General features: G+C 36.3%; 1 protein-coding gene across 1 annotated transcript in view; it reads right to left on the bottom strand.

Annotated features, from left to right (window-relative positions):
• Nucleotides 1-254: 254 nt before the first annotated feature.
• B3GLCT (beta 3-glucosyltransferase) overlaps nucleotides 255-20896 on the bottom strand; it is a 68583-nt gene continuing 47941 nt past the window's right edge. Inside the window, exons 9-15 of the mRNA XM_074815885.1 lie at nucleotides 16119-16250; nucleotides 15079-15148; nucleotides 9672-9785; nucleotides 8658-8757; nucleotides 7556-7675; nucleotides 5092-5236; nucleotides 255-1911 (exon numbers count right to left, since the gene is read on the bottom strand). Of these exons, the coding sequence (XP_074671986.1) occupies nucleotides 1744-1911; nucleotides 5092-5236; nucleotides 7556-7675; nucleotides 8658-8757; nucleotides 9672-9785; nucleotides 15079-15148; nucleotides 16119-16250 (849 nt within the window). The 3' untranslated portion in view covers nucleotides 255-1743. The remainder of the gene's footprint in view (nucleotides 1912-5091; nucleotides 5237-7555; nucleotides 7676-8657; nucleotides 8758-9671; nucleotides 9786-15078; nucleotides 15149-16118; nucleotides 16251-20896) is intronic.

Consider the following 20896-nt stretch of genomic DNA (forward strand, 5'->3'; position numbering starts at 1 on the left):
GACATTTTGTGATAGCATCAAGATTCCAAATCACATGAGGTGTCTATTGCAAAAGCACTTTTCATTTGCACAAAACCAGAGACTTGAAAATTAACCTAATCTGGAGAAGCATGTCAGGACAGAATATGAAAAAAAAAGTTTAAGCTGCCTTTTAGTACAACTGACCACAGAATACTATTCAGGTGATAAAATTCTGACACGGGTGCTTAAATAATCCTGTACTTGGTTTGCAAAGAGGAAGAAGGCAGAAAAGGTTAAAGAAGAATGCTTTTATTCAGCTTTCATCTCTCACAGTTCTAAACAGTAAACATAATTAACAATTCATCCATGGTACTGGAGAACATAGTCTTGGCATCAGTAAAATGTCTACTGTTTAAGGCACTGATAGTGGGAAGAAAAAAGAAAAAAAAGACATAACATGGATTGCTCCTATTTAATCAGAATTTGAATCTATTATGAATATGTGGTTGCTATTCAAATGCTTAAAATTCCACAAGCTACATTCACAAACAAATTTTATACAACTTCAGTAATTACTGAAACAGGAATCAGTGGCTCCCCTATTTTGACTTAAGAGCAAGTATTGCATTACTTTGTAGTGGAATCAATTTTTAACCTACTGAAAGAAAACAAACCACAATTTACTTCAGCAGTATGACTGTAAGACCCTGTATTTGGTTACAATATAGCAAGCAAAGTTAAATAACAGCATACAGGTGTCATGTAGTGTCATCTTAAAAGGAGTAGTTTTACAATATAAAAATTAGTTTAGAACATACTAAAGCCAGTTTTTGTACAAACATTTTTACAAAACTGAATTACTCAAAAAAAAATCAACTTTTTAAATATGAATCACTCTTTACATGTTGTATGCATAAAATTACTTACCTTGATGATATAAATTAGGAACACTACAAACTTTTTAAAGCTGGCACCCATATACTATTGAAATGCACACATCAGAAATACTGAAGTGTTAGTTCTGCAAAAATCCTTAAGAGTCACATTTATACTTGCCAAATAGATACACAGTGACTTAGGTTTCTGAAGGAGCCACAGTGACCTCCCGCGGCCATTTAAGGAATCCCTGTCCTTAACCTTTTTTTCAATTTTGAACATGACATTTCTGACAAATGCTAATAAATTTAAAAGGTACAACAATGGTTCATGCTTGGTCCACCTATCCCAGGAAACTACAATATTTCTATTTGAAACGAGTATAAAGGAACATGGCCTTCACACAATCTAGCTCCTGGTCACAGAGACAGTGTCATGTCTCCTCTCTGATTTATTAAGAACCTGTTCCAGAACAGCTTAGAGAACCGTTTTCTGTAGGTCAGTGGGAGACGATGTTCAATAGATGTTCAACACATGTTCAATATCAGGCTCCCAAATACACTTCAGCTTTTGAGAGAACAAAGGAAGGAAATGCAAATTGATGTTGTCTGACTCAAAGTCCAAACCAGAACACAGGTAAAGTTGTAAGAGACATTTTAAATGTGTGTCAAGTTCATTGGTATACAAATCCCAAAAATATTTTAAAAAGAAAACAAGTGTAACAAAAGAATCCAAAAGTCAATTTAGGTGCCTTCTTCCATTGCTCTGAAGGAATGCAACAAACGGGAACAAAACATTTTCTTCTATGTCACGAAGAGATGAACAACGTGAGAACACCACAAAAATGACAGTAGTGACTGTCTCTCATCTGCAGGACATGAATTGACACTTACATTCTTCTACTGCTTATAAATCCTCTCTGTTATATCTAACTTTCTTTCCATTAAGTGACTCTTCTGTGTTTGGTGCCAGCCATGTGAAATATACCTTCACTGGATCAATATTCCAATGTTTGTGAAATGATACTGGAATTTGATGAGAAAGGTAGTCTTTCGGGTAGTCCATTGGCCTTGCCTAAGGTGGAAGAATAAAGCAAAAGCACTAGTACTCAGTGATGAAGAATAATTTTAGAACAAGAAAATATCACTGTTCAGTGGTCTCTGTATCATAACAAAAGCAATGTGGCACTGACGAAATAACCAAGATGATAACAAAGGGGTTTTTACATCGTTGTGTTAAATCGATTGATAAGCATTCAGTTTAGATCTTCAACTCACGCTGCAGTCACCATGCTATGAAGTACACTGATATTAAATATGCCCTATTTCTCAGGATGAAATGGTCACCATCTCTGAAAGCAAGTGACAAACTGTATCATTTGTATGGCATCTTTTTAAATATACAGTTTTGGTTCAGTAATGACAAAATTATTTCAAGTAATATTCTCTTGCTCCTCCCCTTAATGAGAGTTGCCAGCACTGCCAGTGTCACTGTACGATCCTAATAAGGCCATAAGCAGCTGAAATACATGAAGTTTTTTCATGGGGAAAGGTTACCAAACACAGGAAATATTGTGGTGCTGGAAAACTGCATTGTTATTCTTTATCAGGTTATATCAAAAGAGACAGAATAACAACACAGCTACGTGATGCAGCTGACTTCTTAATGCACCAAGCATGTTTCATTTCCTCTGACAGTTTAATGGCATGTAAGTGCATCATTGTATAAAAAAGCCCCAGCTGCAGTGGTCCCTGGTAAAATAACTAGATTTTGCCATTGTAAATAGTTTTTGTAAAGAGAAACGCATGAAAGGCACACATTTGGTTTTTTCTAGATGTAAAACACAAGAAGAAAATTGAGTGATTTGGATACTGAATCACTGATTTGATGCCTAAGCTAGTAACTGATTTAATACTGCACGCTTCACCTACTTATGGTGGTATTAATGAATTCCACATGCTGCGTTCTTCACACAGTTCCTTATACACTCCAGTCATAAAATTAGGCAACAGAATTTGACATTAAGAAATGTGAATATGTGTTGCTGTTGGGTATTTTTATTTTGATATTTAAACCACAGAGTGCTTATTTTTAAAAATTCCACTGGAGGAATCAAGAGGGAGCCTATCTCCCTCAAGACTTTTGAAAAAAACTTTAATGAACATTTAGGTTGGAAAAACCTGAATAATTTACTTTGGATAGAGACAGTTTTTAGATATCTGAGACCAAAGTTTACTGCTGTTTGAAAATCAATCAGCTTTTTATGGAGCTATAGACAAAATTCTGGTGTTCTGATAATTCTAAAAGAATGAGAACTTCTCTAATAGCTATCATTTTATTATATTACTCTCTAAGAATCACACCACTTCATAGGTGGTTGACCTTGAGATATAAATTCCCTGAATTTCCTCTTCCTTACATTCTGTGGAATCAATTATTGTAATCTTCGCTTTTTTTTTTTTTTATGGTAGAATTTGTATTTGGTATTCTACAAAAGCCAAGTATGTTGCTCTTGACCAGATTTTATATTTTAAGACCCCAATCCTGGCTGCTACTCAACATGGGAAGGTTCCTGTTCTCTTTAAGAGTTTCACCATATCCAAAGCCTCTGAAACAGGTTACAGAATACGTATCTACCTTAGCATGCAGCGAACAGGAAACCAGTAAGAGTGAGCAGACACTGTAACATCATAGACATTCTAAGGATGAAGATATCTTTGCTTCTGTTTAATAATACATACCCAGTAAAATTTTGGATTCGCGTACTTCAAGGAACATTGTACACTGTAATACTTCAGTCAAGTCTTTAAAAAATAATTTTCTGGTTCACAGAAAATCCAATTTTGGTTTTCTCATTTTTAAAATATTTGTTGCATAATAGTGGAATTCATAAAATAAGCACATTCAACTTTTATTCAGTAGTTTTCCACCCAGGCTTAATTTTTATTCAAGGTACGTTAAACCAGAATTTGTTATAAGCAACACTGAAAGATAAATTACAATTCAAGTGTAATTTTCTATGTGGAAAATCAAACTGCTAGGATTTTACATTCAAAGTGATTAAGTATCAAATGAACACTATTAAGGATTACAAGGGGGTGCTTTGCTTTGTTGTATAAGGGCCATTCCTACAAATCTGTAGGAAGAACTCTGTTCTTTCTCACTCTCCTTTAATTAGGTACTGATTTTTTAAAAAACACCTGTGCAAGCTCAAATTATTCAGTAACTGTTGATTTTATAACATGCATTACTTTCTTTCTATACTGAAAGGACTGATGATAAACAAAACAGGAAAGTAAACAGATACGATTTTTTCATATGGACAAGAAATTATTAAAATACTGAATAGCGTGTTCTCAGTCTTCCCATTTCTCTGAATAGTAAATGTAATCAGAAAGAGAATCTTAATACAGGAAAAACTGATAATTTAAATAGCAAACTTATACCCCCCCACTGACAGCTGCTTTGAATTACATAGCAGTTTACTAATGTTCAAGTAGCCCATTATCTTAACCTCAGTTCACATTCAAGATACACAGGTCTTCCCAGTTTTTAAACTAGATTAACACCCGAAAAACATCAAACACTACACTGATTTTAATGCTGGTTTTTAAAAAAGTTGTGCACTGTTTGGGAAAAATCATAAGTCCTTCTTCTCTTTAGGGAGGAAGGTAAAGTGTTTATTTGGTTTACAAGGCAGCAAATCTCTCTGCAACTCAATGCACTGTGTTTTCCACTGTGTGACACAGATTGTTAAATATTCCGGAAGACAGAAACAAGATTCAAATCTATTCCAAGCCACTCCTCAAACAGGAGAATATACTCACAAGACAATTATGTTTTGTGACTTCTTTTTCCCTTGTGTTAGCATAGGGCAATTTATCATATTTATACCGTTCTTCAGAATCCACCACAAAAGCAACAGTGCTGGGAATACTTTTACATTTTATATCTTCACTAATGAGATATTTCAGCATAGTAAACACTGAATCAACAGAAAAATTGGGTAAGTGGAGAAGACTAATTTACTGAAAAATTTCACAGTCACTTCTCCATTACCTGATGAAAAAAGTATTGTGGTGTGGGATTTTTGCTTGATCAGACTTGTTCTGGAGAGAAATAAAGTATAGCAGCAGCATCTTGGTTATCACTACTACACATTGATCAAGTTTGCAATATTTATGAGTCCTGTTTTATGTGTATATTTAAAAGAATGAAATATATTTTAAATACTAGTAAAAATAATTCTCTGACCTGATGGAAAAGTGGACTATGTGTTATAGGGATTCCTAAGCCACTGAAACACATCCCAAGGACCATATCATCAGGCGCATCCATGCTGTAACATCGGCATTTACTAGCAAGTAGTTTCTGAACAGCTATTCTGCTGAAGACCATTCTGAATAAAAAAAAGCAAACGAAACACATAAGACAATAACTACTAGTGAAGCCAAATGACTGTAATTAAATACTGCTAAAAAAAATACTGCTAAATGATATAAAACTGCACGACAAAATATAGCCCTCTGGTACAACATATCTGAAATTTCAAAATTTGAGAAGTCAGTACTGACAAGTAGTGCAAGAGGCATTTTCTGAAAGACTTTATATAATGAAAATTAATTATACCAATTATGCCAATTGTTGTTATTCCAACAATTAATTACTTATCCACCATTTTTACTGCAGCTGATAGTTCTTCCTAAATTTGGCCAGGACTTACTTTTAAAGGGATATTCTTCTCTATCTTACTCAAATGTACTGTCCAGCTGGTTATCATGTAGCAATTAAATGAAAAGAACTCTAAATCGGAACTGTCATTCCTTGAATCCTCTGTTATACAGAGTTCTCTCCAGAAGTGAAAAATGTTCCCTGAAGCTATTGCAAGGCTCCTCTATACATCCTAATTTTCTTGCTCATCTAAATATCAACCAGAGCCTGGAGCTGTTAGATCATTATCACTAAAATAAGCCTTTAATAGACCAGAAACATGATGATGTTTTAAATTCAACAGCTGATGGAATATACTCTTGTCTACTATTCCATAGCTGCCTTTTCTGAAGTTACGTCATCCACCCAGTACAATCAGAACACAGGGTACTCTAGCTACTACAAGTTATACCAGGAAGATTCACGCTCTGAAATCACTACATGGCTTCATGAGTTTATTCACTATATAACAATCCTTTGCTTGACACTGTGACATGGCAAAACTACAAATACTGAATGCTAAGGCAAAAAGACTGACCTGAGAATATTGTCAGACTGAAGTTGCAAAAGACTCCATCACTATCATTGCAACTTTGAAGACAGCATGTATCATAAAAAGAAAAAAAAAAACGAGAGCACAATAGGAAGTTGTATCTCAGTACTCAGATCAAACAGAGAAGGAATAATAAGCTAAAGACATGGCAGGGGGGGGAAAAAAAAAAAAAAAAAAAGAGTTGGAACTTGTGACCAGCATGTGTTGGTACACAGAAGGTGTGATGTAAATTGCACACATTTGGGGAACGTTCTTGCTAGTTGATTATCTGGACCATGTCCCTTCAGTTATATAGAATTCCTCACTTACAATGAACCCTCTCAAAATTAGGGTATGGAGCAAGATGGGTGATCTGTACCTCTATCTGCTCAAACCTAAGAATGACCCAAATTTAGAAACTAAGAGATAAACGCTAAAAGGATATAGAAGTATAGGACTGGTAACCAACAAACACACCAACACCAGTAGAAGGTTTATTTTGCAACTCAAGCATAAACCCTACTTTACATAAGACCTTATGCAAATATGCAAAACAATGAGGAGGCCAGTCAATTGATTTTTGCTTCCTCATGGATGCATAAGTATCTAGGAAGTTAGTATAGCCATTACTTTTCACAGAGAAAGACACTAAGGACATTCAGCCATCCACAGTACTTGCTTTAGACACACAAGATAGACAGATCTTAAGATCGTTCTTACTGCAATATGATCCAGCCTGAAAGTTCATATACATGCTAATTTAAACCAGATTTGGCATACAATCACAGGGACCCATGTGTCTCATGCATGAGATCAACCCACAATGATCTCTTTCTATGAGAAACTATTTTCCAGGATATCAACATGAAACTCCTTCCTCAGCCACTTCTCCATAAATCACCACATGAAGTTCAAAACCAGAAGGAGAATCATGATCATTTTTCTCCATGCTTGGACAATGAAAGAGAACAGGAACGAAAATTTTCATTGCAGCAGTTTGTATCCCCTGGTGTGCTGCTTTCGTTCTCCTGCAAACTCCACAACAGTTCAGATCATGAGGGTGTTTTTTTAAGCAACTACCCCAATTTTTTCTGCTTACTACACTTCGAATCACATTGTAAGATGGTCCCTGATTATGCAGAATGAATTCTATCAGATGAAACAGGCCTGCATGATGTGTATCAGGAGAACTTGTGGTGTAGATAACTAATAATAGGCACTTAATTCACTGGACCAATTAAGCCAAAATGACCCCTTCTGAAACACGCATGGTCCTCAGCACCAAGTGTTTTGCTCTAGAAATCTGTTCCCAGTGGGCAGCACAACTTCTTACTAGTTAGGACATTTGTGCCTTTGAGCATCATTACATTTTAATCGTACTAAGACACATCACTGTTTCCGTTGAAACTGATTTGTGTTGTAATTCAAAACATATGCACCCGAAGCAGGGACTGAAGTAGAGTTTAAATAAATTACCCTCCTCCGCCAGTGATATAACTATATCCTCCTGTTCCCAAGCCGTAACCATAACGCTCTCCAAGAAATACTGGTTCATTTGGATCATAGCAGCTGAGCAATTTTCGGAGTCTGAAGATACTATAATATGAAAATCCATTTAAAAAAAAAAAATCATGTAGACATTCATTTTGAAACAGACATTGCTAGCCTAAATGGCATTCTATTAAACAGCACAAAAACTATAGGAGAAATTAAGAAATTCTAAAAAAAACAGAGATACAAACTGTTAAACAGAAATTTATGATGGGTTATTTACTATGAGATATAATGGCTGCATTCGGTCAAATAAGGAATCAATTAGCTTAAAATATTCTCCTGAAGCAGACAAAGTTTCTCAGCAAAACTGAGTCTCCTCTCAGAGAAAATCTGAAATTATTTTTTCCAAACAATGGTAAGATCTTTGCAAATGATCTTTTCTCGACAGGAATTGAAAAACAAAAAGGTAGATTTAGGTATACAAATACTGCTTTATCTATAGTTATAGCCTCTTTCAAATTCTTCTTTTCTCACATGATTTAATGCAAAGTATTGTCCTGAACCACTTATTCTCATGTTCGTGACCATGTGATCCTGCTGGTTGATCACCGTGCCTTATTTCACTTATACTGCAGTGTCAGTTTTCATATGAATGGGATCTATTTTCTAGCAAAGGCAAGTCCATGGACACTGTTCTGGGTGGCTCTGACAACTGACCCTAGCTTATGGAACCTTTTCTGATGCATTTATGTGAGGAATACACCTTAGAAATTGTATTAGCAAATGACTAAAAGCAATTGGCTCAGACATACCTACACTGAAGAATCACAACGTGTAATCATATTCAGACTATATGACTACATAACACCAATATCCATAGTCTTTATCAAGTTACAAGATTACATGGATTTTAATATCAGTCAAGGAATGCTGAAGGAAAGTGACAATTTTTTTCCTTAAAGGAATACAAAGCTACATAACTAATAAACCAGCTGTATCTCTTAAATACAGAAGAAGAGATGAATATTGCTAGAACTCCTACTGACATGAACAGTGGTAATTCTTGAAGTATTGCAATGTATACCTTATCAGTGTGTCATCATCCACTACAACTAACCAAGGAGTTCTGGGAGAGCTATGATTTGAAAACCTTTCTAAAATGGCAAAAGTTTTCCCACAGTGACCTAAAGGAAGAGAAATAATAGAATATACATTTAAATAAAATGAAATTTTGTAATAAACAATTATTCATTAATTAAATATCTTACTGCACTATGCAAAACATTTTAGAAATGACTGGCAAAATATTTGAGATGCAAGTTTAAATTACATCCTTTGTTGTGCTGAATGGTATTTGTACAAATTGTTCCAACACAACCATTTCTTTCTATGCAGGAACATACTTTTGAAGGATGCTGAAGTATGGAAATTCTTTGAATTATGGAAACCTGAAAAATAAGCTTTATTTCAGCTAACATGTTAAGCTGTCGGACAATACCGGGCAAACTGCTACTCTTAATTTCGAACACTGTAAAATAAGGAGACTATGATAGGAACATGTTCTGCAAAATGCTCCAAGATATTTCATAGCATTTCATGATGCATCAGGCAGGTCCACTGCTTTTACATAAATATTTCAGTCTACATTAATCTACTGTACTCATCACTGGCAACTCAGGTCCTGATAACTTCCTACAGGGAAAGGTCTTAACATTTATCACAAGACTGTAATGAAATTGAGAGGTAAAACACCCTTTACTAGGAGTTGAGAAGTGAAACAACCTTGTTCCCAATGAGCAGAACAAGAGACACAAGTTTCAGATTTTGACTGAATCTTCTTTAGATCTCAAAAATCTAACTGCAAACAGTCTTTATTCATCTAGATTACAGTTGACTGTCTAAAGCAATTATCGCTATCAATATTACACAGTATTATAATTACTACACAATCATTAAAATAATTAAAAAATAAGGATAGGATACTATATTTGAAGCTACTTCCAGCTAAAATATTATACATGAAATATACATATCATCCGTAACATTTTCCATCCTTAGACAGTTATTTGTGCAAAACTGACAACAGTCAATAGCTCACCTCTGTCAGTATTAGGTATGCCTAAATCTATAGTAGGAATGGAGATGTCTGCATAATCACTGTAGTATTCAATAAGGGCAGCTTCTCTTTCCCAAGTCTGCTTTACAACTGGTACTGCAAAACAATCATTGACATTGAAACACAAGTAACTTGATTAAAATAAGTACTTGATCAAAACATGCATGCACCTTGTTAACTGACATACTCCTTCGCATGGTAATGAAAAAGCTGTTTCAAATACAGCATCATGGTTCTAAATGTTCATTCTTTTTTCTTTCCTACAATATTTAGAGACAAACAATTTTACATTTTTATGAAAGCTAGTCATGGCAGTTTTATTTATAGACTAATAAATTTTCTTTTAAAATATGACTATAGTTTCATTCATATTACATTGAAAACTGTGATGTTTACATTTATGCTAACCAAAGTATGGAATTCATTACTTTTATTCTTGCTATGCTAGAATTTATAGCACACATCAGCATGAACACTATCAGAGATCAATCATTCTTCCAGTATTGAAAATGTAGCATTTTAAAACAGCACATCCAACTGTACAGCGTATAAAATATTCTGAATCAGAAACAGACCAAATATACTTTTGAAATACTACACTTGTGTTACACGCATCATATCTGACAGCACATATTAATGCTCAAAAGCACCTGTCTGGAGACACATTCACAGAAGGACATTTATAAATATCATACAACCAATTGTGATCCCATGGAGATTTTATTCAAAGCAGGACTGCTTAATGCTTCTCTACAAAAGCAATCCTCTTCTTATTAGTTTGCCACTTCACATAAACATTTAAAATTGATCATACAAAATTCTAATAACAATGCTATGAAAGTTTAAACTATATCCAGAAGAAAATAAATTATGAGTAACCCAAAAAGAAGCTGAACGCCTGCATGGTATTTGGAAGAAAACTATTCAGATTAAAATAATGACCTTTTTTCCATTAAAAAAATTAAGTGGACTTATATGAGCAACTACTCTGAAACACTGTGCTGTCATTGTTTGTCTGCTTTATGGTCTCTGACACCATCCAGTAGGTCTCAATGGTAGCAGCTAGTTATTTAAATGGAAGAAATATTTATGTAATATTTTTTGCTGCTATGTAACTGATGCTTGTGAACAACCGATTTCAGCCCCCTGCTGGAATCATCCATCACCTAATTTGATTTTTCCTGCTGTACTGGGTTTGCATGGAAAGGTTTTGGTAGCAGGGGGATACAGGGGTGGCTTCTGTGAGAAGCTGCTAGAGGCTTCCCCCATGTCCAATAGAGCCAGTGCCAGCCGGCTACAAGACGGACCCACTGCTGGCCAAGGCCGAGCCCGTCGGTGACAGCACCTCTGTGATAACATATTTAAGAAGACAGGGGTGGGGGGAGACCGGTGCAACAGCAATTGCAGCTGGAGAGAGGAGTGAGAAAAACAACTCTGCAGACACCAAGGTCAGTGAAGGAGGGGGAGGAGGTGCCGGAGCAGAGATTCCCCTGCAACCCGTGGTGAGGCAGCTGTGCCCCTGCAGCCCACAGAGGTTAACAGGGGAGCAGATCTCCACCTGCAGCCCATGGGGGACCCCACACTGGAGCAGCTGGATGCCTGAAGGAGGCTGTGACTCTGTGGGAAGCCCACACTGGAGCAGGCTCCTGGCAGGACCCGTGGACCCATGCTGGATCAGCTTTGCAAGCAGAACTTGTGACCCTGTGGGGGAGCCACGCTGGAGCAGTCTGTTCATGAAGGACTGTACCCCGTGGGAGGGACCCACGCTGGAGCAGTTTGTGAAGAACTGTAGCCCATGGGAAGGACTTGTGTTGGAGAAGTTCATGGAGGACTGTCTCCTGTGGGAGGAACCCTATGCTGGAGCAGGGGAAGAGTGTGAGGAGTCCTCCCCCTGACGAAGAAGGAGCAGCAGAGACAACACGTGATGAACTGACTGTAACCCCCATTCCCTGTCCTGTGCCACTTGCAGGGAGGAGGTAGAGAACTCAGAAGTTAAGCCTGGGAAGAAGGGAGGGGTGGGGGAAAGATGTTTTAAGATTTGGTTTTATTTTTTATTATCCTACTCTGATTTGATTGGCAATAAATTAAATTAATTTCCCCAAGTTGAGTCTGTTTTGCCTGTGATGGTGAATTGCTGAGCGATCTCTCCCTGTCCCTCATCTTGACCTTTTGTTATATTTCCTCTCCTCTGTCCAGTTGAAGAGGGGGAGTGATAAAAGTGGCTTTGGGGGGCACCTGGCATGCAGCCAGCATCAACCCACCAGTTCTTTAAATGGAGGAAATATTTATATAACTTCCCTTTGATGCTATATAACTCTGACATTTGTGGATAACTCATTTTAGCCCCTTGCTGGAATCATCCATCATCTAATGTGATGTTTGCTGCCTACCTACTTGCTTACTTGACCAACAGTCAGTTTGATAACACTAAAATGAATTGAAAGGTAACTGTTAAGACAGAGTAATAATAACTCAATGCACTAATGGAGAGGCTTTAATATTTGGAAAAAGAATATATCTTCACTTCTGTAGCACTGTGAAATTGCCAATACTGCTTTTAAAGGTTTTTAGAGAAACGTAAAACTGCTCTCAATTTCTGCATAAAAAAAATCCAAAGGGAATTACGTACAAGAATTTGTTCATACAACATTACAGTGGAGTTTTGAAATGCAAAGCCAGGAATTTCACAATGCATTAACTCTACCTCTTATGTAATAAAAGTCACATTACCTCATATAACATTGCATAATCAGGCATTAATTGGCAGAGAAAGCCACGCAAACATTTATTTTTTTTTCAACTAGAGTAAGAAAACAAGTAAGCAGGAAATTATTTTCTTCCTTTGTGGAAATGTTCTATTGAAAAAATGTTTCTCAAAAGAACAAAACCAGATTGCTTTCAGAAAACAAGGCCCCAGTACAGAAGCATCACAGATACACAAAATGCTTCCAACCTTCACCTGGCAGAAGAGATGCACCTGTAAAGTCTGTGTTACCTTGCTCCAACCAAGGACCTCAACCTCAGTAGGGTGCTTTAACAACTATCTGCTATTACAGACTGAGCCTCTCAGTTTCTTCAGTGGAGTGCCCCTTCTTTGTATAAATGAAAAAATGTCCACTGAAGCAAGGACTGGAGTCTCACCTCAGTTAAATGGTCTAACAAGGAGGCTACTAGCTGGAGTGTCTTTCTCATTTCCTTGCTTGTTTTGACTGAAGTGTCACCATCCAGACTAACGTAAATTGTAAACTGAATCCAATACTTCAGAATTTCTAACGGCTCGTATGTTCCAAAGAAAGAGCAACTATATGAAATTTTGGACTAGATATTGATGCAAATATTTATCAATTTGTATTAATACTTGTGATCACATGGAAGTTTTAATACCTACAAAAATATTTATAGAAGGTCAGCTCTAAGCTCTTAATTATATTTTACTTGTGCTACTTCTAGAACCTTAACACATGTTTGCAGTCTTGAAATTTTCTCACATAACTATATGGTATGTGCAAGAAGGAGAGTTGTATCAAGTAAATTCTGAAGTAAAATTTAGCTTCTTTTTCACATTGAATTCCAAGCCTTAATGTTGCACTAATGTAGTTTTTGGCATACAATAAAAAATGACTTACCAGGTAAAAAGAGCTCTCTGAAGCTGGCATCCATTAATCTTTCAAAATCTTGAGTAAGATTATCCTCTATTGCATAACACTGGAAGCTGTGAGGAAAGTTCAAGAATTTTCCTCAGTCTTCAACAGGTGTTTCTTGAAGGATGTTTACAGTATCTTTTTGAAGCCTTATGTTCTTTTCTGACTTTGTAAGGGTTTTTTTTGTTTGTTTTAATTTTGATGTAAGAAAATAAGCATGGATCCAGAAAGGAGAACTCTTCAGTGAACTCCAATTACAGGACAGTCAATTTTGTTTTGTCAAAAGCTACTTTAAAGATAGCCTAATAATTAGGTGATTAAAATACGAGAAATGTGCCTTCATCAAGTGCAGTAACATTAAGAAAAAAATTCCATAAATCTTATTTTGAAGAAAAAAACCAGCAATCGCCAAATAGTCTAAATTTAGAAGTGACAGAACCTACAGTTTTGGATGCATTAGCAAAGGGGGACTTAGTTAAGAAAAGAGCTTTTATCTTCATCCTGTCCTCTGACAATAGGTGTGGCAAAATGCCCCAAAAATTTGGTACAACTACTAGCCATTACTCAATTTTTGCCAGTAATAATCACTTTAAATTACTTTTATAAACAATTGAGCCTAATGGCGACAATATTACGTACCTGGAGTATTCAAGGGCATACAAAATTCAAGTACATTCCTGGAAATAAATCCATTCAATTTCTTTAATAACAAAATGTCTAGAAGTAAAATAGAATGGAGTGGTAGTCCATTCCTACCACTGTACCTACCAAGTAGGTAGAGTGTCTTCTGTTAAATCAGTGGATTTGGAATTTTTCCTTCCAAGTTTTATAGACACTGGATCTACCTCAATTTAGCTGAGCCTTACTGTGTACTAGCTGAAGCTGAGTGTCTGTGTCTTTATTTTCCATGTCTCTGAGCAGGAGGTTAATTACTCGCTGGATGTATCTTGCTGGGCTGTGCTAGATTTTGTTTTTATCATAGATATCATGGTCATATTTCCATGGCGACTATCATTGCTTGTATAACACTACAATTTCCAGATAAAACATGCTATAGTGTTGGACACTTGGGAGACTCTTTATCTGGGGCATAGTTTGGACAAAGGCCAGATTTCTACAAGAGACAAAATTTCCCATTCCAAGCATTACAAAACATTATGTGCACATCCAATTACATAGGGTGGCAATGGACAGAAGCAATAGGACAGCATAAGCTGCTCAGTCTTTCACTGGAGGGAAGGACAGGACAAAAAGAAGGAGGGCAGAGACCTTTCAGCTTGTTCAAATTTCTCAATCAGCCACTATACAGCTGCACAATTATCACTGTTAGTACAATGAATAGAAGTGAACCAGTTAGCTGGGGGAAACACACTGAAGGATATTAATAGCTGCTATGTTAATTAATATTGCAACAGCTCCAACATACAACAATATAAGCTAACTTAAAGCATATTTTTAATTTAGTTATTCAATTTCAAGATTTTTGCCAACCAATTACTAGTGATGAAACATCAAACAACCACAACTTTTAAACAGTTCACAGCACTCCTGGAGAACTCTGAATAGCAAAAAAAAATTCTACTTAAAACAAGTTGTTTACAATTCTAAAGCTTTCGTGTTTTCCAGTGGATTTTGCAAACATTTAGTCCCAAGAGCTACACAGACAGCATATATCAGCTTGGTTTTTAAATATAAATTTCATAAACTATATTGCACAGAACTACTACCTTGACCAACCGACAACTTACTTCTGTCACCATGAAATTTCCGACATGTTTTTACAGCAACAAAAATGTCTTCCTTTTTCACTGGCTCTCCCTATATCAACAGAACAAAAATTATTTTTTTAACTGCAGGCTCTGCCTGTTACATTTCATAGGATATATGTGCCCATACATATAATAAAACAGAAAATACCTTTTCATTGTATAGCATATTGGGTAGAATAGTGTACTACTGATACATTAGAAAGTACGTTTCTATCTCTTGAAAAAAGGTCACTAGTGGTTTAAAATTCCTGAAATAACATTATTGAAATACTTTTTCCATCGGTGTAGTATTCTAACATGAACTAAAACACCTATCACTAGGAAAAGAGAATGAGTAGTAGAACTTGAGGAAGTAAGAATGATTCATCTGAAAAAGAATGTTTTCTTAATTTCTTTGAAATGAATCACTATGTGAACATGTTGAACTGTATCATGCTTAGAAAAAGAAGCTTAAATGTTACACACTAGAAATCTCTGAATTTCCTCAACTGTAATAAAATCATTTAACAACTTTTATTTGTTTTCCTTTTTGGCACCTACAATTTTGCTCTCCTGAAAGCACTGAACGCTTTTTGGCCTCTAGCAACACTTAACCCATAATATCATAAATGTATTCTCTAGAGGTGGAATAGATGGGTTGTACTTTAACGCACCAAATACTACCTTACATTTTATCTTTAGCCTCAAGTTTTAGATTTCCATCTGTGAAAAAAAGATTATCTATACTTCAGTATCTCACAGAAATGTAAGGATAAACACTTTATAGAACATGGGCTGATCAAACATTGTTGTAGAAAGACCCATTAAAGCATATGCAATATTTGTTTGCCAGGAAATATTCTGTGCCACAGAAGGCTGAAAGCATATCCAAAGACAGATGAATGCCAGAACAAACTCTTTTTTTTAACTTATTGAATAATATTTTCTTAAGAGTTTGAGATTTTTAAAGTCAAGTATTACGCATTTTAGTAGGAGTTTTACCTTTACTAAGCAAGTGGTATTAAAAATATGGTACTTACACAAAGTGGCAGAAAATTACTGAATGTTGTTGCACAATGCTCAACCTTATATGAGTTCACATCATCTGTGCAGAACTCAGGCACTGGAGTAAGATGTGGTCCTTCCCCTCTCTGCCAAATATACAGGGCAATCTACCAAAATAGCAAACATTTATATCAGTAATGAAACTGGATAAAAATTCTCAGGGCATACGAAGAAATCATATTACAGGACAAACTTAACAGGAAAACTGAAAAATAGGAGACATTGTAGAAGACTTGTTGATTAACTAGCCGCATACCTTACTTCTTGTTCATGTTTCTAAAGCCAACATGTAATTTTTTTGCTATAAAGGAAATTCTATAGACATACAAGTTTTAAAATTTGTTTCATAGAATTACAATTTCATATATTTAAGCATGTCAGAACAACTCAACTTCTATAAGAAGAGTGAAGTAAAGTAAAGAAAAATCCTTATTGTGTTGCTCTTTTAAAATTATTTTGATAATTTGGAATAGCTAGGCCTTTTTCACCCTATGTGGCAATTTTCTGCTTTACAAAACAGAACCATTCTCTGGTGACAATTTAAAGTGCTCAAAATCAGTAATGAAACTGTGACAAGCTGTAAAATACAATGAAGGATAATGTAATAGATATGCTTATCCTATAGTAGACTCTTGTACATTTTAAATGCAACAACAAAAAAAAGCCAGCCAAAATCTAAGAAAAAGGAAGAAGCAAACCAGTGATTCTGAAGATTAAAAAAAACCCAACCCTTTGTATTTACATTCAATTCATAATAAAAAGAGTAATATTTCAATCTGTACTTCATGACACATCAAGAACACTTAGACCTGCCCAACATTTCTATTGCAGTATTTTTCCACTGCTTATAACTTTGCCAGAGTAAGTATTCAGGTAGGAAAGTTCTATGCTGGGTGCCTACCTCAGAACAGTTAAAAGATTAACTTAATTTCCTATAAAAGTGTTCAGAAACTTGTAAGAACAAAATTAAATTCTTAAAAATCTGAAAGGCAGAAAATAACATCTCAGTAAGTATGTGGATTCAGAGGTTCCCAGCTGCACTGTCATACACTCCAGATTCTGAATGGTTATGTCTCTCTTGAGGATAAGCCAAACATACGGAGGTATCTTTGGACAAGAGCTGTTCGAGCATATACTAAAGATGTAGGAGATCTGGGTTCTAGGTTTGCTTCTGCCTAATGCAGTCAGAAGTTACAGCTTCTAGTTTTCAAAAGGGTGCCTACATCCACAAACCACAGATATTCTGGGACAGAGACTTTCCATGCTACCTCATGAAACTGCGTCACTGTGCAAAAAGTAAGATTCATGGAACCAACAAGATAGTGTAGGGAAGGGGAGCCTGACTCTACTGCACAGGGGGAAGGAGACTCCTCCAAGGGAAGAGAATCAGTCTTTGGTTCTAGTTCCTGTTTTCCATGTTATTTACACATATTCCCAGTGATTCCTGCATGGAAAACAAGTGCTTCACTGGAATATAGCACCAGACCAAGCACACATCAAAGGCATTGAAAACGAATCTCCTTTTCACTGTTTTACTCAGGAACCATTGGCTTTAAACGCTACCAGGGCCAGAATTCAGCTCTTCTTTTAGCAAATGTGATCATTAAGCTAGTATTAAGAGGGCACAACATTTCCTCTCCCCAGCGTTCAGGAAGAACTCAGTGCAAACCAAGTGCATTAAGTAAGGTCTGGACAAGCCCAAGTCACCAAACCAGTTACAGATTTCAAAGTTATAGATGACAATTTTCCTGCTCACCTGTTCTGGTTTTGGCTGGGCTAGAGTTAATTTTCTTCATAGGAGCTTGTATCGGACTATGTTTTGGATTTGTGCTGGAAACAGTGTTGATAACACAGGGATGTTTTCATTGCTGCTGAGCAGTGCTTATACAGTCAAGGCCTCTTCTGCTTCTCACCCCACCCCACCAGTGAGTGCGCTGGGGGTGCACAAGAAGTTGGGAGGGGACACAGCCAGGACAGCTGATCCCAACTGACCAAAGGGATATCCCAGACCATATGAGGTCACGCTCAGCAGTAAAAGCTGAGGGAAGAAGAAGGAAGCGGGGGACATTTGGAGTGATGGTGTTTGTCTTCCCAAGTAACCGTTACACATGATGGAGCCCTGCTTTCCTGGAGATGGCTGAACACCTGCCTGCTGATGGGAAGTGGTGAATGAATTCATTGTTTTGCTTTCCTTGTGTGCACAGCTTTTGCCTTACCTATTAAACTACCTTTATCTCAGCCCAGGAGTTTCCTCACTTTTACCCTTCTGATTCTCTCCTCCATCCCACTGGAGGGGAGTGAGCAAGTGGCTGCATGAGGCTGGGGTTTAACCTGGGTTTTAACCCTGGCTGGGGTTAAACCACAACACCATCACATTTAGGTTTCAACATCCTCAGAAAATCTCACCTATCTGCACACAGCCATTTCTGGAACTTCAAGGGAATAAAATAGAAGCACCAGTTTGTTACAGGCCCTGCTACAAACAGAACATTCTTGCTTGAGTATACAATCAGATTTTTGAAACTTAAGCTTCCAGATTTGAAAGATTTTCAATAGGGTACAGTGACATACCAGAACACAATTACCTGAGGGCTTTTTAGCAAGTTACTGTTTGTAACTGGACTGTCATAACTACACATGCACTCTTACACCACCTCAGCTGCAAAGTAAAAACATTTAGTTTGATTGCACTGAAAAGAGCTCAAATTACTGTATTTGTCCTTGTAATTGAGTGAAAGCATACAACTGGGAGCTGTGAGTATAAACAAGGTCACTACTACTTCTCACCTGACACTGACTTGCTAAACCACTCTAACTCAGCTGCAGGTTCTTTCATTAGAATGAGTTTTGTAGTTGCAAGTTCTGATTTCTCTTAGTCTTGCCATTATTAAGTGGTCTGTTTATCTGTTGTTTTAGCAATGCTTCTGAAAACACAGATGATCTTAGCATTACAGATGAGTTCAACAAAGTACTAAAGGAAATGGCCACTCTATAGGGAAGAAAATGCTTAAGCCTGAGTGGCAGAACAAACACTGTTCATAGTGCTTGGAGTACAGGAGGAGTATGGAAGTGATGTGTAACACATACACACTCGTGGTAAGGAGCGGACAATAAACACACATACATCTCCAAAGTTATCTTTTTGCCTTGTCACCACATTCTCATTATGGGATGTAAGTGGTTCTTGACTCTGCCTTGTAGCTGGAAAACTACAAAACAGCAAGGGATGGGATTTCTAAAGAGCTTCTAGTACATATTAAGATTGTATTAGTTCAGAATTCAGCTATTCAGAATTAATGTCTATCACAGGAACCAACAAAGAAGCAATGCTCCTGCAGCACAAAGAATATTTAACAATTGTAACCTAACATGAATTATTTATGAAAGTTCATAATGTGCTAAGATTTCCCACTAAATAATCAAATGTTCAGTAGAAAGCCTTGGAATGGTGTGAAGCTATCATATTTCAGAAGTGAGGTTAGAGTGCCATTCTGGGTTATGGAACAAGATGACAGACTGTTCGTAAAATAATAGAAATGGATTTACAATAAAAAGACAAAAAATAGTCCTAGTTCAAATCTAATGCTAGATATACAGAAAATCCATTATTTGCTTCCAGTTTTGAATAAGCATCAGAGAATATGCTATATATTGTGCAGTTACAAAAAGTCTAAAAAACAACCTACAAATGAGCAGCAGCATGACAAAAACCCTTCACCATATTTGCAAGATAGGCCTTCCAGATGGAAAGCGATATAAATGTTACGAATATAAGAAACAGGGACTTGCAAAGTAGTAGGGTGAAAAAAACCTGACACAGAGCACAATAAAATACCAAACACTAGAGGCAAATGTTATTAGGACTCTGTCAAAGTAAAACATTTCTTAAAACATTTATCATTCTTTATAAATTTAAATATTACACACAATCATTAAAGATCACAGATTATATCCTTTGATTTGTTGTCAATCTTGATTCACACAAGGAGGATGTAGAGATAAAAATGATTTAAGAAGGAGAAGATGGTGATGTATAAAATAAATGAGGGGGAATAGAACTGTCTCAAGGGAGACACAAGACTGTGCAGAAAGAATAACTACAGGGCGGAAGTAGGTTATCAGTGGCAATAAATTTGAAATGAAACATATGCAAGGAACTGCTAACAGAACAAGAAGTGAATGGAAGTAATTTTGCCAGTCGATTCATCAATTGTTTTTCATTAAGCAATCTGTGGCACATAAAAGAAATGTCTACTAAGGATTTATTTTTTTTTATGACACTCAGTTTAGAGGCTTTGTCAGTGCTGAGGTAGACTGGAATATTGGGAATATACAAATGACTTTGAGGTAACTTATAATAAGATTAACAGTGTGAAGCCCAAGGCCTTGCATTTAGAAAAATTAACAAGAGGAAGGAAACAGCTTGTTGGCTTGTTTCACATAGCAAAATGAAAGCTGAGAGGGGTCCAGTTGCTTTTGAGAAATACATCAGTCAAAGAGGGAAACTATGTGAAATAATAATGTGGGCACAAAACCAAAGTCATTTAAATATGCTACCAATTTATACTCTATAAATACACTGTTGATTGATGTTGGAACTGAAGAGGTTTATAACCATTACAGAATAAAGATCTGGAACAGCAGCAGTAGATTTAAGATTTTGGTTTTTTTCCGGGCCAGAACCACAATTTATAGCTGACTTTTGGGAGTTTTAAAAAATTAAAATGAGTTCAACATCACTCATAATTTTGGT

This window comes from Strix aluco, chromosome 2 (genome assembly GCF_031877795.1).
Source record: "Strix aluco isolate bStrAlu1 chromosome 2, bStrAlu1.hap1, whole genome shotgun sequence".
NCBI lineage: Eukaryota > Metazoa > Chordata > Aves > Strigiformes > Strigidae > Strix > Strix aluco.